General features: G+C 40.6%; 1 protein-coding gene across 3 annotated transcripts in view; it reads left to right on the top strand.

Annotated features, from left to right (window-relative positions):
- LOC126458540 (serpin B8-like) overlaps positions 1–13,284 on the top strand; it is a 206,324-nt gene that overhangs the window by 151,193 nt on the left and 41,847 nt on the right. For all 3 annotated transcript variants that reach the window (XM_050095656.1, XM_050095653.1, XM_050095655.1), the window contains 2 exons: positions 2,770–2,984; positions 8,022–8,207. In XM_050095656.1, coding sequence (XP_049951613.1) covers positions 2,770–2,984; positions 8,022–8,207 — 401 coding nt within the window. The remainder of the gene's footprint in view (positions 1–2,769; positions 2,985–8,021; positions 8,208–13,284) is intronic.

Here is a 13,284-nt window from a genome sequence, read left to right as displayed (position 1 = left end):
TTGTTATGGTAGATGTAGTTTCAAAATTAAGTAAACTATATCCAGTGAAAAAAGCTACTAGCCATGAAATTATAATAAAAATTGAAAGAGATTATTTCGCACAGGTGGGTAAACCAAAAGCTATATTATCAGATAATGGTTCACAGATCACCTCTAAAATTTGGAAAAAGTTTATTGAAAGACCAAAATTGAAGCATATACTTACATCTGTTTATTCTCCATCCACCAATCCTACAGAAAGATATATGAGGGAAATTGGGAGACTTTGCAGAACCTATTGTAGCCATAAACATCCAACCTGGTTTGAGCACATTCGAAATTTTGAAGATATTATGAATAGCCTACAACATGGTTCCACAGGATTTTCACCGTATGGGATTATGTTTAATATCAGACCTCCAAATCTTATATCAGAACTTATTGAATTTCCTAAATGTACACCTTTAACTATGCAAGAGAGAGATGATATTGTCAGGGAAACTATGAGGAAACAAGGGGAAAGAGGAATAAAAGACATAACAATAGGGTAAAATTAACCACTTTCAAAATTGGGGATCTTGTTTTGGTCAAATCTCATGAAAAATCAAAAATGTTAACTTCAGAAATTAAAAAATTCTTTAATATCTATATTGGGCCTTTTGAAGTCATAGAAAATCCACACCCTAATGCTTATCGTTTGGTATACCCCAAATCCAAAATATTATTTGGTCTCAGGAATGTTGTCTCTTTGAAAATGTATAAACAGAAATCATGATTTCAAAATTTAAATAACCTATTTTCATCTAAAACAAAAGTCCTCCACTGGAATATGCTTGCTGGAACAAAACTACCTGTACAACCAAGTATGTATATTTGCATGTATAAATAAATAATTTGAAGTCACATGTTAATTGAAAGTGATGAAAAAACACTGTTGTAACAAAGAAAGAGAGAAAGATTTATTTTTACTTTTTTACAAAAAAAGTCTCCATAGTGAGCATTTCTGAATTTTTCTAATTTTTGGAAGCTAAGTCTTCTTTGTGGGTGAAGGCATGCATGTGAGGACAATTTTCAAAACCAATTTTAGATAAATCCTCATGATATATGAGCAATTTATTGTTCTTTATACTGATGTTGTGGGGAGCGAAAGTACTCTTCACAAGAATGTGACTTGTACTAATATTGTAGTAGAGAGGCAAGTGAACATAAATAATTGTAAAAAAAATTTAGATAATACTGATGTATCTTTAGCTGTACTAAAAGAAAGAAAATCATAAGTAAAAAAAAATAAAAAATAAAAAAAACATGAGTAAAAAAATATAAAATTATAAAAGAAAATCATATAAAATATATACAAAATAAAAAAACCATGAGTACAAAAATACATAAAAAAATTCAAAAAGAAAATTAGAAGTAAAAATATATAAAAGGCAAATATATAGAAAAAACACTGCACTGTATATGTCCAGTATCATTTTTTATTGTACAATATGTAAGGAAAATGAAATTAACATTAATATGGGGAACATAAAATTTAATTATGAGAACCAGTTGGCACATTGTGACCAAAGAAGTGGTTGTAGATATCTTATTCTAGCAAATGAGTTTTACCTTACTATAATTTTAATCTGTATGCTGTATTTTAGAATATTTCTCATGTATGTTTTATGCCATGTATATTTGTCATGTTAAATAATTTCTTTACTTGAATTTTTTTTGTGTATGAGATTGATGGGGAAGAATCATTGCAACAACAGCCAGTAACAAGTCCACAGATTCAAAGAGTCCAAATTTGGAAGAGGTTATCAGACTGCATCATTAATGTACTAATTGTGTAATGCAGATCCATTACTGAGTGTTGTCGGGATTTTGTTGTATATGTTCATAACACCAAAAGCACTGGGAGCAGTTGTAATGGATCTGGGAGATGTGTTATTTTCTACTGGATTTGTCGATACCAAATTTAATGTGGGAAGTTGTTAATGTTTTCTTATATTTTTGTCAGAATTTTTTAAATTGTAATTTGCCATATTTTATACTATTTTACTCATATTTTTGAGAGTGACAGCATATTGATTACTATTAGTAGATCTGACGAAGAATATCAAAGAGACTGAGTACAAGTGGAAGCTTGTGTGTTGTGTAAAATGTCTTTGACGCTGGAGTCGTCTTTGACTGTAGTCAGTTGGCAGTGGACTCTTGGTGTGTGTAGACGGTAGAACAATGTGCAGGTCGCCGTAATAAATAACTTGCTAGTGAACAGGAAAAAATGAATTATGTTACTACTTTTTTTATATAAACTTTAAGAAGAAACCACATTCGAAGAAATGGTATTTGAAGCACCAAAAATGAGGCAAACGCATTGAACCAGGTCATTTCTGCAGCCGACGAAACTGCATTGTGGAATCATACTTCCACTAGACGACTGAAGCCAAGACAAATATCATCTTGTAAACATTTCACGGAAAAGGTACTGTCACGAAATATGCCAAATTTAAGTAAATAAAAAATTGTGAGCATATTTCATTACGTTAACGATCTCGTCTAAATAAGCGAGAAACCTAGTAGAGTTAACATCATCAGTATGAGTATATTAGTACTGGTCATAATGTTTTATTAATGTAGTTAACAAAAATAGATTGCACTGACTACTTCTCCCTATTATTGTATAATGGAATGTATTTCATTTCTATGAATCCTGTCCTTCAAGACGGAATTTGTGGAACACTATGTGTGAATAAATGACAGAGAGGATGATGTTCAAATGTCAGTAACAAGCAATTCTTTCAGGTGCTCTCGGTGAACGCACTCGTATGGTACTGGTCAATGCGGTTTACTTCAAGGGCAACTGGAGCATACAGTTCAACAAATATCTCACAGAACCTCTGCCTTTCTATCGACCATCACAGCCAGCCAAAGATGTGGACACCATGCTCGTCAGGGCCAGTTTTATGTATGCAGAGATAAATGAACTTAATTCTCAGGTTCTCCTGCTTCCGTACAAGGTATTTCGTCTGAAGACAGGAGGAAAACATAATTATAAAGCAATCAGTTTCATTCAAGTTCAAACAAAGATACGAAACATAGATTCGTCTCAGCTTTAAGAGATATTGTGGACTACTGAATGTTTTAAAGTTGATATTTTCCTATGCATAAGCAAAGTGAAAGCAGCAAGTTTCAAGAAATTGTAATAATTTGAACAGACAAACCGAAAGGACATATACTAATGTGAATCTTAAATCTCCATTATGTTGTATTTTATTTTGTCCAAGAAAACACAACACTGTAAGTGTGATAATTTTTTTACTGGTAAATCAGTTTCATGCAGTTTTATGCAATAAAATAAAGAAGAATATAAAACATCATATTGTGCGAGTACCGCAACTAATATGATGACAACAAGAATGTATTTCTGCTTTAACAATCAATGTGAAAATAATTAATAATAAGATTAACACATACTAGAATCTAAAGTAACGTTATTATTCATAGCTACTAAGCCAACCACCAACATTTTAATACTTCTCAAGTTATACACACAATACTATTGATAAGAAGTCGGAGTGCTTCTGTTCATAACAATTCTCATACAGTGAGGTGACAAAACTTGTGGGGCACCTCCTAGTATCGTGTCGGACCTCATTTTGCCCGGCATAGTGCAGCAGCTCGATGTGACATCGACTCAACAAGTCGTTGGAAGTCACCTGCAGAAATACTGAGCAATGATGCCTCAATAGCAGTCCATAACTGCGAAAGTGAAGCTGATGCAGAATCATGTGCACGAACTGACCTCTAGATTATTTCCCATAAATGTTCGATAGGATTAATGTCTGCGATCTAGGTGGCCAAACCATTCGCTGGAGTTGTATAGAATGTTCTTCTGACCAGTCGTGAACTACTCTGGCCGGGTGACATGGCACATCGTTGTTTGTGAACATTAAGTCCATGAATGGCTGAAAATGGTATCCAAGGAGCTGAATATAATCACTTCTAGTCAATGATCGGTTCAGTTGGACCATTCCACGAAAACATAGCCCACACCATTATGGAGCCACCATTAGCTTGCACAGTGCCTTGTTGACAACATGAGTCCATGGATTCGTGGGATCTGCACCACACTAACCTTGCCATCAGCTCTTGGCAACTGAAATCGGGACTCATCTGACCAGGCTGCTGTGTTGCAGTCTGTGGTCCAACCGATATGGTCACATGCCCAAGAGAGGCACTGCAGGCGATGTCATGCTGTTAACAAAGGCACTCGGGTCGGTCGTCTGCTGCCATAGCCCATTAAAGCCAAGTTTCGCCACCACTGTCCTAACGGATACGAATAAGTTCGTCGTACGACGCACATTGATTTCTGCGGTTATTTCACCCAGTGCTCCTTGTCTGTTAGCACGCTGCTACTCTTAGTCACTAAATGAATGCTGTCAGCCACTGCGTTGTCTGTGGTGAGAAACCTGAAATTTGGTATTCTCGACACACTCGTAACACTAAGTCTGGCTCCAAATCCATTCCGCGTTCATAGTCTGTAAATTCCCGTTTTTCTTTTCTTTATTGTCATTTTGAAACCTCTTACAAGGCAGGCCGGCAGCGGCAAAACTACGCCGCTCTTCGGCCACAGATAAGACATTCAATACAAAAGGAGACATCAAAAAACGAAACAAACACATGGATAAACAACAGTAGACAGAAAAAATTAAAATACATGAAACCGTTCACAGGTGCAGTGTCCAAATAAAAAACGTTCTGCACTCGGACATGAACAGAGACGACAGAAATGACACACGTGAACGATGGAGCACAAACGACGAAACACTGAATCACTAACACGATGGCACACACAAACACTAGGCTATGATCTCCAGTGCACGAATGTTCACTGTTCGTGTATGAGTCCAGGAACCTGCCATAGGGGAAAAGGTTGGGGAGGAGGGAGAGGGGGCGGGTATAGATTCCAGTGGCAGAGGAGCGGGGAGAGAAAGGAAAGAAGGTAGGGGAGTTGGGTGAGGGAAGCCCAGGGGGAGAGGAGGGAGGGAGGAAGAGAGGAGAGAGAGAAGGGAGAGAGGGTGCCCTTGGGAAAAACACAGGGGGTAGGAAGGGGAGGATCAAAGTTGGTAGGAGGGATAGATGGAGGGGATGAGGGTGTCATCAGGGAGGGGGAGTTGGCGGAAGCCACCTTGGGCAAGGGTATGGAGAGTGGAGAGATGGAGAGCGGGTGGGATGTGGGAATACAGGCGCGGCAGAGGACAGGGGTGGGAAAGGATGGGAGAGACAAGGGGGGGGGGATCAAGTTTACAGGAGGTGTAGAGGATCTGTATCCGTTCAAGGAAAAGGAAGAGGTGCAGGAATGGAATGAGGTCATAGAGGATCCATGTGGGGGAGGGAGGAGGATGCAATAGGCGAGGCAAAGCGCATGCTGTTCCAGGATTTGAAGGGATTTGTAAAAGGTAGGAGGGGCGGAGATCCAGGTGGAATGAGCGTAGCAGAGGATAGGGCGGATGAGGGATTTATAGGTGTGGGGAATGGTGGAGGGGTCCAGATCCCACGTGCGGCCAGAAAGGAGCTTGAGGAGATGGGAGCGTGCCTTGGCTTCGATAGTCCAGAGATGGGGGTTCCAGGAGAGGCGACGGTCAAGGGTGACGCCAGGGTACTTGAGGGTGGAGGTGAGGGTGATAGGACGGCCATAAATGGTGATACAGAAGTCGATGAGACGGAAGGAAGGGGTGGTTTTGCCTACAATGATCGCCTGGGTCTTGGAAGGATTGAACTTGAGCAACCACTGGTTACACCAAGCGGTGAACCGGTCAAGGCGGGATTGGAGAAGGTGTTGGGAGAGCTGCAGGGTGGGGGCGAGGGCAAGAAAGGCGGTGTCATCGGCGCACTGGAGAAGGTGGATGGTTAATTCCCGTCGTGCGGCCGTAAATACGTCGGAAGATTTTTCACATGACTCACCTGAGTACTGTTCTTCTATGCACTGTGAACACAATACTACCACCAACTGCATATTTACATATCGTTATCTCATGACTTTTGCCACCTCAATATACAGGGTGTCCCAAAAAGAATGACCCGATTTTAACCTCTAATAAAATTGAGACAAATGTCACTAGGTAACTGAAACAGCGCTAGATGTAATTGGCATGGTCTAGAGTTTCAGAAGAAATCCGCTAGATGTCGCTACGAGCGCTGACCTGGAGCGTGCAGCCAGTCTCACGTAATATGGCGTCCGCGCAACAGAAGGCTTATTGTGTTACTGAATTCAGTCGTACTCAGTCAGAGATCGCAGTTCAGCGGGCGTTTCATATTCGATTTCGTGCTAAACCACCATCACCGAAGAACATTCGACGGTGGTATAAACAGTTTGAAGAAACAGGGTGCCTCTGTACAGGCAAAAGTCCTGGCCGGCCACGCGTACCTGAACAAACAGTGGAGCGAATCCGACGAGCATTTGAGCGGAGCCCTCGCAAGTCTACGCTGTATTCCCACATCCACTTGCGTTACCGCGCATGACAGTGTGGCGTCGTGTGTTACGGCGTCGTTTAGCCCTCAAACCATACCGATTATAACTGGTTCAAATGTTCAAATGTGTGTGAAATCTTATGGGACTTAACTGCTAAGGTCATCAGTCCCTAAGCTTACACACTACTTAACCTAAATTATCCTAAGGACAAACACAAACACCCATGCCCGAGGGAGGACTCGAACCTCCGCCGAGATCAGCCGCTATAACTGGTATAAGCTCTTGGAGACACGGTACTGACAAAGTGAAGCGAGTGGACTTTAGCAATGCTATTCTAGAGGACACGGAAGATGACACTTTTATGTCACGGTTGATATTGAGCGATGAGGCAACTTTCCACATTAATGGTGCTGTTCACCGTTATAATGTGCGTATATGGGGGCTCGAAAATCCTCATGAAACAACTGAACACGAACGTGATTCACCAAAAGTGAATGTTTTTTGTGGTGTTTCGCAAAGCAAGGTTTATGGACCCTACTTTTTTGAGGAAGAAACCATAACAGGACAATCATATCTTGCAGTGCTCTGGAATTGGTTATTCCCACAACTTGACTCTGATGATTTCATTTATCAGCAAGATGGAGCGCCACCGCACTGGCACAACAACGTGCGCAGTTTCCTCACTGCCAACGTGCCTCAACGTTGGATTGGGCGTACAGGACCACGAGACCAGGCTTTACACTCTTGGCCTCCTAGGTCCCCTGACTCAACACCATGTGATTTCTTCCTGTGTTTACGTTCCTCCCTTACCTCGTGAGATTGATGAACTTAAACCAGAATATCAGCTGCTGTAGCTTCAGTGACAGAAGACACGCTCAGTTTGGGATGAATTCGGCTATTAGTCGTCCGTGCAGCTAATGGAGGACATATTGAACATTTTTGATGGATTTTTATGAACTTACGTCTTTTCTGAGTAATTTAGTATGCAATTTTTTGGTGTTAATCCCTTCTTCCTAATAAATAATTGTATTTAAAATCGGATAATTCTTTTTGGGACACTCTGTAAAGAGCAAACTCAGTGACATCCGTGTTTTATGATGAGGTTAATTGATGTATTAATGTCTTAAGCCTCCTTATAGCGACTCCTTTCTAAATATTTGTCCAGTTACGTGGTTTTTGCAGACTAAAGCAGTAAAATAAGAATTAAGTTACGTAGTTTAGCATACAATATTTATTATTATACGAGGGCTGTTCGTTCATAAAGGTCCGATCGGTCGGGAAATAGAAACCACAGCGAAAATCAAAAACGTTGGAGACACTATTTTGTAGGCATCTTTACGTGCTCCCAGCGCGCTGAGAACTGGAAACAGCAACCTCACCCAATCGACGGAAATACTAGAGGCACTGCCCAACCTATCTGTGCGCAGCTTCAGGGGATTTTCGCTGTGGTTTTCCATTTGGCTATCGGTCCGACCTTAGCAAACGAATAGCCCTCGAATTATTTTCTCTAGCTGATTGCGATGCTCCGACATTTATGTAGTATTAATGCGTTTTTCTTCTTTGGTTTCATTTCGTACATCAGGCCAACAGAATTAGTATGCTGATAATTTTACCCAGAGAGTTAAATGGCCTACCAGATGTCGAGAAGAATCTTACGTATGTGTCTCTTCAAGATATAGTGTCCAGAATGTACAAACCTGAGGTATACGTATATTTACCTAAATTCAAAATGGAGTACGCAACATCACTTTCAGGACCACTCACGGACGTAAGTGCAATTCTGATACCTAAAAATTATATTAAACGACTGCAATTTTTGATACGTTACAGTTTGTAATTGCCATGAAATTGCTGTATTTCTCAGTTGTTCTATTAGTAAGCATCATTAAACACAAAATAGTCATATAAATGTAAAACTGTTAATAATGAGCAGTGTTATATGGCGCAAGAAGAACCGATAGCTAAACATTCCGTAGGGAAACATTACATTTGGTCAGGAGTATTTTAATAATTATTTCTATATCAGTTGACGTCAATATTTAAGTTATTGAGAAGTGGATAAATTTTGTCGCTGGTAACATAATTACATTTTCTTGTCCTTCGTTGAATTTAATTTGTGGACCGCTACAAGGCTGTCTGAGCGCCCTTGCTGGAGCATATTTTTCGTGCAGCACTACGCTTTTTAACATGTATAGTCGGTATGCTACTTGGAACCTTAGTTAAATCCTTCAGCAATGTTGTTCGACGTACGATCAATGGACATAACCTGTTTTCAGCGCGCGAATAATATAATGTTACTCTCATGCCAGCGACAAAGGGGAGTGTCGTAGGACCGTTGCTATTCACAATATACATAAATGACCTTGTGGATAGCATCGGAAGTTCACTGAGGCTTTTTGCGGATGATGCTGTGGTATATCGAGAGGTTGTAACAATGGAAAATTGTACTGAAATGGAGGAGGACCTGCAGCGAATTGACGCATGGTGGAGGGAATGGCAATTGAATCTCAATGTGGACAAGTGTAATGTGCTGCGGATACATAAAAAGAAAGATCCCTTACCATTTAGCTACAATATTGCAGGTCAGAACTGGACGCAGTTAATTCCATAAATTATCTGGGAGTAGGCATTAGGAGTGATTTAAAATGGAACATATAAAATTAATCGTCGGTAAAGCAGATGCCAGACTGAGATTCATTGGAAGAATCCTAAGGAAATGCAATCCAAAAACAAAGGAAGTAGGTTACAGCACACTTGTTCGCCCACTGCTTGAATACTGCTCACCAGTGTGGGATCCGTACCAGACAGGGTTGATAGAAGAGATAGAGAAGATCTGGCGGAGAGCAGCGCGCTTCGTTACAGGATCATTTAGTAATCGCGAAAGCGTTACGGAGATGATAGATAAACTCCAGTGGAAGACTTTGCAGGAGAGACGCTCAGTAGCTCGGTACGGGCTTTTGTTGAAGTTTCGAGAACATACCTTCACCGAGGAGTCAAGCAGTATACTGCTCCCTCCTACGTATATCTCGCGAAGAGACCATGAGGATAAAATCAGAGAGATTAGAGCCCACAAAGAGGCATACCGACAATCCTTCTTTCCACAAACAATACTAGACTGGCATAGAAGGGAGAACCGATAGAGGTACTCAAGGTACCCTCCGCCACACGCCGTCAGGTGGCTTGCGGAGTATGGATGTAGATGTAGAAGTTCCACAACTCTTTTCTGGCTGTTACAGGAAAGCCCGTATGAAACGTTAGAATCAAAACGTAAACAGAGGTACCAATGGCCTGATTTTTTTCTCTTTTTCGTGGAAAAATTTCATTACCGGCCCAAATGATGAATGAGTAACAGAGAGAAAACCAGGCTGAAACATATGGTAAGGATATCAAACGTAAATCACAGCTGAATCTCTCTTCAGATAAGAAGCTAAAACGGTACGACAGTTATTCACCAGTACCGCTAAAAGAGGCCAACCCCTCTCTTGACAGCAGCCAGTGAGATTGCATGTATTATCCAGGACTGGAAGTATGGTGCAGCGGCAACAAAGGTCAAATAAAATAAAAATTTAAGTACTCAGGACTTCGCTATCGTTGAGCACACTTTCCGACTATTGGCGTTATCGCTATTGTCCAAGCGTCCAACCGAATAAAATGGCAGCTGGAATGCTTTCTCCCATTAGCTGCGAAGATACCTTAGATCTCCCCATCATTGTGACACTTTTAGAGGTTCTTTGAACGTAGCTCCTTTAACGCTTCACGTGGAAGGCTGAGTATTTAATGTAAATATCTGCACAGCTCCTATAGTATGGGTTGGGGGGTACTCCTTTGTGTGTCACATGACTGGGAGCACAAGTTGGCCATTGTTGATTGTCACATTGTTGTAGTGGGTTTATTGGCATCTACACTTTCTAAGTGCTACAGATTGTTTAATTGTAGCCCACTAAACATCAAAAAATAAACTCTTAGACATAAATCTTTAAAAGAAGAATCTAATGCTTCTTGTGAGTGTAGGAAAACACACACACACACACACACACACACACGCACACACGCACACACACACACAAAAGAACAGTAGCTTAACAAGGTAATTCACTTTGTTTCCAACCTATTTCCTTAAAATACGAAAAAAAGCTGAATTCAAACCGATCTTGAATGTCCGCATGTCAAAAAAACCCGCTCTTTCAGCGACTGTAGCGTGTCCTTGGTAATCCCCTCCCCTACGATTAACTGGGGACAAACATTTTCAGCCTTACAAGTCACATGGACCGGGACCAGCTTTCCAGCCTCATTCCGTTCGTCATTATAGAGATTGATGCTTTTTCTTTAATCATCATTCTTCTGATTGGTTTGATGTTCCCCGCCACGAATTCCTCCCCTGTGCCAACCTCTTCATCTCAGAGTCCACTTGCAACCTACTTCCTCAATTCTTCGTAGGATGTATTCCAATCTCTGTCTTCCTGTGCAGTTTTTGCCCTCTACAGATCCTTCTAGCACCATGGAAGTCATTCACTCATGTCTTAACAGACGTCCTATCATCCTGTCCCTTCTCCTTGTTAATTTTAATTTTAATAATCAACAGCCTCAGTTGCACCGTTTACCTAGAATTTGCCTAGGTTTCAGTCGGGATAACCCCACCTTCTTCAGAATAACAGTATCTGCCGTTTGTCCATAGTGGACATCGTCAAGCTAAAACTATAAATCCATAAATTATCGTCAGACTGTAAAACTTATCTGGAACTGCCTCGACCCCACTTCGCGACCGCGATGCGGCAGCCACGAGTCATCCTTTCATCCCGAATTTTAACCCCACTCTTGAACCTTTCGTTTATTTCCGTCATTGTTTCTTCTATGTAACAGATTGAACATTATGGGCGAAAGTCCACATCGCTGTGTTACACTGTTTTTAATCCGAGCACTACGTTCATGTTTCCTCCTGGTTCTTGTACACATTTTATATAACCCATCTTTTGCTGTAGCTTACTCTTATCTTCCTCAGAATTTTGACCACGGTAAATACGGTGACTCTATGGAACAAATTTGTTTCCAAACGAAACACCAAGCCCATATCGTCGACATTTGTGCTGTCATGCAAAAATTTTTAATACAGCGCTAAGGTAAATGGGGGTAAGAATTCAAGCTAAATGTATTTGCTGTGATACGAGCCACCGGAGAGCAACGATCCCTTGGCTCAAAATATTCAGGAAATACCACTGAAAACTCTCCAGAATTTTGTTGGTTGAATCAGGTTCACCGTGCATAGTAGTATTTATCTTGACACAGCTTACAGGATGAGCTTTTAGTGTGATGATGATTACAGGTTGGTCGAAACCGATTGCTGCATTGTGAAGCTCTTTTGTGGTTGTGTCGTAAGAGAAATAAGCGCTGTGCCGGATCAGTCTAGGGTCTACGATCCTTTCCTTTCATGGGAACTGTGTGGGCAGACTGAGCTATGAAAAAGCATCTGTGAAATCTAGATAGTAGGAGAGAGGTCCTGGCAAAACTGAGGTGTGAAGGCAGGTTGTGAGTCAAGCCCGATTGGCTCTATTAGTAAGAACTTGCCAGCAGAAGGTATGGTTGGTTAGAGGTTAGCGTCCCACCCAGGATACAGTTTTAATCGGCCGCGTTCTAAAGCAGTGAGCACATCGCTGCGGAGTGATACATTCTTTCGGGATTATATATATATATAAACAGATTACTTAAAATAAAAAAAAGCTGCCATATTTCTGCTGCAGGAGTGTGGGAAGAAAACCAGTTTTACGACCTGAGTGGTTGCACGACGTATCAGTAGAACGCGTACATTTCAGCCAAGGGGGAAGTACTGTCAGGTGATTAATAAATCAGACATCACTGAAAAATTTTTGGAATGTGGACATACAACTGAACACGTCTATCACATAAAAATTTCTCTACCATTAGCTGATCCAGACAGGAGGGTTGCAATGTCGTAGTGATGAATGGGTTCAGACTGCCAAATTATTTATAAATGTCTCCAGATTTTTTAATGACATATCTTCAAACAGTTTCATTCAGTTTCCTGCTCCCGTTCTTCGCGCTTCACTTTTCTGGTCGACTGGAACCCGCTTTTTATAATCGGTACTTGATCCCACTCCACAATTTTTATCCCTCGCACTCCTCTTCATTACCAGATCAACCGTTCTTCAATGCCTCAGAATGTATCCTATCCACGTATTCCTTTTTTTTTTTTAGTCGGGCTGTATCGTGAAATCTCTTTTACTTCTTATTATTTGCAGCACTTGTTAATTATCTACTCGATCTATCGATGTAATCTTCAGAATTACTTGTAACAACCTTTGCAAAAGCTGCTATTCTCCTCTTGTCTCTACTGTTGGTAGTCCACGATTCACTTCTTAATAGGCTACAATCCAGACAAATACTTCTAGAAAATACTTTTTATACTTGATTTTAATGGATTTATCTTTATTCAGAAACGGTTTTGTTGCTGTTGTGAGTGTGTATATTAAACCCCGTTTGTATCAGCTTTCTTCCATTATTTGGCTGTCCAAATAGTGAACTGATATATTATTTTTTGTCTCATTTCCTAACCAATACAGCCAGCATTCCCTCACTTGATTCGACTACATTGCACCACATTAGTTTTACCACTGTTGATGCTCAATTTATAGCCTCGTACGAGGACAGTATCCATTCCATTCCACCTGTGCTATATGCTACCCGTGGCTTTATAGATATGAGCAGACCATAGTGGCTCGCCTTCATGCATTCTTTTTAAAAAAAATTGTGACAAAAGTCCTTCTGGCCTGTTATTTATTTTATACGTGACATGTAAGTGCTGTCTCTTTCTTTTATTGTTAATCAGTACT

The sequence above is a fragment of the Schistocerca serialis genome, chromosome 2 (assembly GCF_023864345.2).
Source record: "Schistocerca serialis cubense isolate TAMUIC-IGC-003099 chromosome 2, iqSchSeri2.2, whole genome shotgun sequence".
In the NCBI taxonomy this organism is placed as follows: domain Eukaryota; kingdom Metazoa; phylum Arthropoda; class Insecta; order Orthoptera; family Acrididae; genus Schistocerca; species Schistocerca serialis.
This window is presented reverse-complemented; position numbering and strand designations above follow the sequence as displayed.